General features: G+C 42.3%; 1 protein-coding gene across 1 annotated transcript; it reads right to left on the bottom strand.

Annotated features, from left to right (window-relative positions):
• Positions 1-548: 548 nt before the first annotated feature.
• Positions 549-2,590, bottom strand: LOC136463209 (uncharacterized). Its single transcript, XM_066462228.1, has 2 exons — positions 2,142-2,590; positions 549-1,178 (listed from the first exon to the last, which is right to left on the bottom strand). The coding sequence occupies exons 1-2, from the start codon at positions 2,440-2,442 to the stop codon at positions 811-813; spliced, it is 669 nt and encodes a 222-aa protein (XP_066318325.1). The 5' UTR covers positions 2,443-2,590; the 3' UTR covers positions 549-810.
• Between the last annotated feature and the right edge of the window lie 676 nt (positions 2,591-3,266).

Here is a 3,266-nt window from a genome sequence, read left to right on the forward strand (position 1 = left end):
ACCTCAATACATGCATAAAGCTCTTTGTTGAGTACCACAAGGTAATTTGATGATTAGCCTGGTTAAATATTTTTTAAAATTATATATCTGCAACACATTTTAAATTTTATAGGCAATTAATTTATATAGCTCCAAACTCAGTTTACATTTAGAATTTTATTCCAATTTTTTTCTTGACTGACTAATATTATTTACAAATCAGAACAAACCAAAGAACTGCTCTCTATCACCAACAGATAGTGCCAATAATGTTTACATTTTGGGCTTGGACAGATAACCACGGTTACCATCCTTTCAGCTGCTTCAGGCTGAGCTTGATAAGTTCTCGTTCTAAAACAAAAAAGGTTCTGATTTGGAAAATATTTGTGAAAGTACAAAACCTTTTTTTTTACTCAATGAAACCTTTTTAAATAGGCTGGGAACCTTATAGAGCAGAGTTCATGATTTCAACATGTGAATGCCATCTGCAATAATCATAAAATGCTGCTCAAAACAGTAATCACTACAGCACACATAAAAAGTAGGCATCACAAGAAACACATAAGAGAAACTCCAAAGTTCTAGACCATATAATGCGTGCACTAGTTTTGCCAACAATATAATGCAGCAGCTAGTTAATTAAAGATGCCACGACTAACAAGTGAGGAAGCAGGTAGCTGCCATACTCGTTTGGGTGGTAACATGATCTTCCACAAAGAATTTCTTCAGCATCCCATGAAAGGAGTAAACATGGACTCTTCAAAACTGCAACAGATAATTTGTTGCAGCAGCACCAGATTCACCATTCTTATGCCTGAATATACTCTTCCTTCAAGAAGAGCTGGAAAGCCTCAGGTCAATTGACACCAGCTGATCCCGAAGATGCTGATTGTCCTCCAGCAGGCGGTCATATTCAATCAGCAAGCCTTCAGATTGTTTTTGGATAGTAAGTGCCTTGTCCTCAGCAACATGGACCTCTTCTATCTTTTCCTGGACTTGTAGCTTCAGTTTCTTCATCTCCTTGTTCAAAGTGGCAATCTCTTCCTGGTACTTCTTTGCCTCCTCTGAATTTCCATGTTTTGTTTCCTCCAACATTTTATTATGCTTACGTACAGCCTCTAAGTCCTTCTTGAACCCACGCAAATCTCTGACGTATTGGTGTAGCCGGTCAATCACTAGAGCAAGAAATAAGGAGTACCCTGAAAGAATAGTACTCTGTTCAGACTTCAACATAGAGCAGATAGCAAAAATTCAGTGCTTAAACATTTAGCACAATATTTCAAGAGGGGAAGGGTACATGTGTAAAAAGGCCGTGATAGATAAAAACATTAGACTGGAGTCATGCACATTAGAAATTTCATTGCAACATATATACAGAATATATCAGAACAAGCAATTCTGACTGTACTCAATGCTGATGCAACAAGTAGATAGATGATCACAATATATCAAAACAAGCAATTCTGACTGCACTCAATGCTGATGCAACAAGTAGATAGATGATCACAATATATCAAAACAAGCAATTCTGACTGCACTCAATGCTGATGCAACAAGTAGATAGATGATCACAGTTCAATTCGATCTCAATATTTTTGTAAAATTTCTAGTGTCCAGGGAAAAGTACACTAGAATATAATTCAGCTTAATATCTGTTAAATAAAGTACTTAACTTTCCCATCACAAACCCTGTGTGCTATATTTTTTGCACTGTGGAGTGTGGATGGCAAAGTTGTATAGTTCGGATTGAAATAGTTTCTCATAAGATAAAATTACTAGCTGGAACAGATACATAAGAATGTTCCAAGTTTTAATCCCCTAAGCAGGGTCAAAGAATGGATGCTCTTTTTTTTTAGACAAAAAGACCTTCTTGGTCCGGTTAATATTTGAAAGCTTAAAAACTAGTTACTGCTCGGGTTACCAGCTTACATCAACACAACCGCTCGAACAGCCACCGGAATAAGCAACATAGCAGCAGTACACCCCCCCGCCAACCTAGATTGCTCAGACTATTCATCACACTCAGATCTCACCAAACCCCTACCCAAGCACGCGATAAACAGGGGATCTAGTCAAATCAGAAAATGGGGATAGAGGAGCCCGAATTGGCAAGGCGTACTGAACATGATCGAGTGGGGCTGATGCGCGTTACCAAGACCTACCCATGAGGCACGCCTCCAGGAGGTGACGCGAGAAGAGCACCTGGTCGGTGGGCGTGGGCCCGCCGCCGGAGCCGGAGTCGGAGTCGCTCGCGCTGCCGCTGATCTGAGCCATGCTGTAGAGCGTCGAAGCGAGCAGGGCTAGGACGACGCCCGCGACCGTCTTGACGACGACGGGCGCGTGGCGGCCGCGCTTGAGCCGGTCGACCACTAGCACGGCGAGCTTCCGCAGCGGCGTCTTGAAGAGCAGAGCCGCCGTCAGGGACGCCTCCGCCACCAGCACGGCGAACAGCAGCTGGATCATCACCGCTTGTATGGAGCTGCTGATTGGATTCTGGATTCAGACTGTGCTGTGTTGGGAGATGAGGAGCCGTTTTGGAGCGGGGGGTGGGGTTCGCGTCCTGCTTGCGGTTTGGGGAAAGAAGCCGACGAGGCGCGTACGCGAATTTCTTTTTTTTAGAGTTAAACGCACAGGGTTAAGTCCATGAACTACAAAAATATATTTATAAGTCCCCTCCCTAACTCGTTAAATGATGTCCAACAGGTCTATACTGCTTTGTGACCGTTATCTTGCTTAGGTGTAAGTCTACGCGAAAAAATCGAAGCTCGTTAGCTCGTTCGGTTCGTGGTTGATTCTCCTCGGCTCATTATGATAACGAGCCGAGCCAAGTCCAGATTTTAGCTCGTTCGCTATAACGAGCCAACTCGAGCCAGCTCGTGAGCCGCTCGTGAGCCGCTCGCGAGCTAAATGAGCTAAGCTTTCAGGAAAAAAAATGTATCAAAATTTATAGGCCATGTTCGGCTTACCCCATATTCGGTTTGTTCGTCTTTTTTTCAGTCGGAACAGTGTTCTTCTCTCACAACAATTTAGCCAGAACAGTGTTTTCAGCCAAATTTCAGACCAGCGAACGGGGGCATATTAGTTTTTGTTTTACTTCATGTCTTGCACTTTACAATTGACTGGTAACTGATCTAGACCTTATAAATTGACTGGTAACCGGTCTAGATGTATTTCTTTTATATTATTATTATTCTTAAACTTTAGATAAATACAAATATTATATTTTGTGTATTTTTTATACCTGGCTCGCGAGCTTAACCAGCCAGCTCAAGCTTTTAACGAGCCGA

Source organism: Miscanthus floridulus, chromosome 7 (assembly GCF_019320115.1).
Source record: "Miscanthus floridulus cultivar M001 chromosome 7, ASM1932011v1, whole genome shotgun sequence".
Taxonomy (NCBI): domain Eukaryota; kingdom Viridiplantae; phylum Streptophyta; class Magnoliopsida; order Poales; family Poaceae; genus Miscanthus; species Miscanthus floridulus.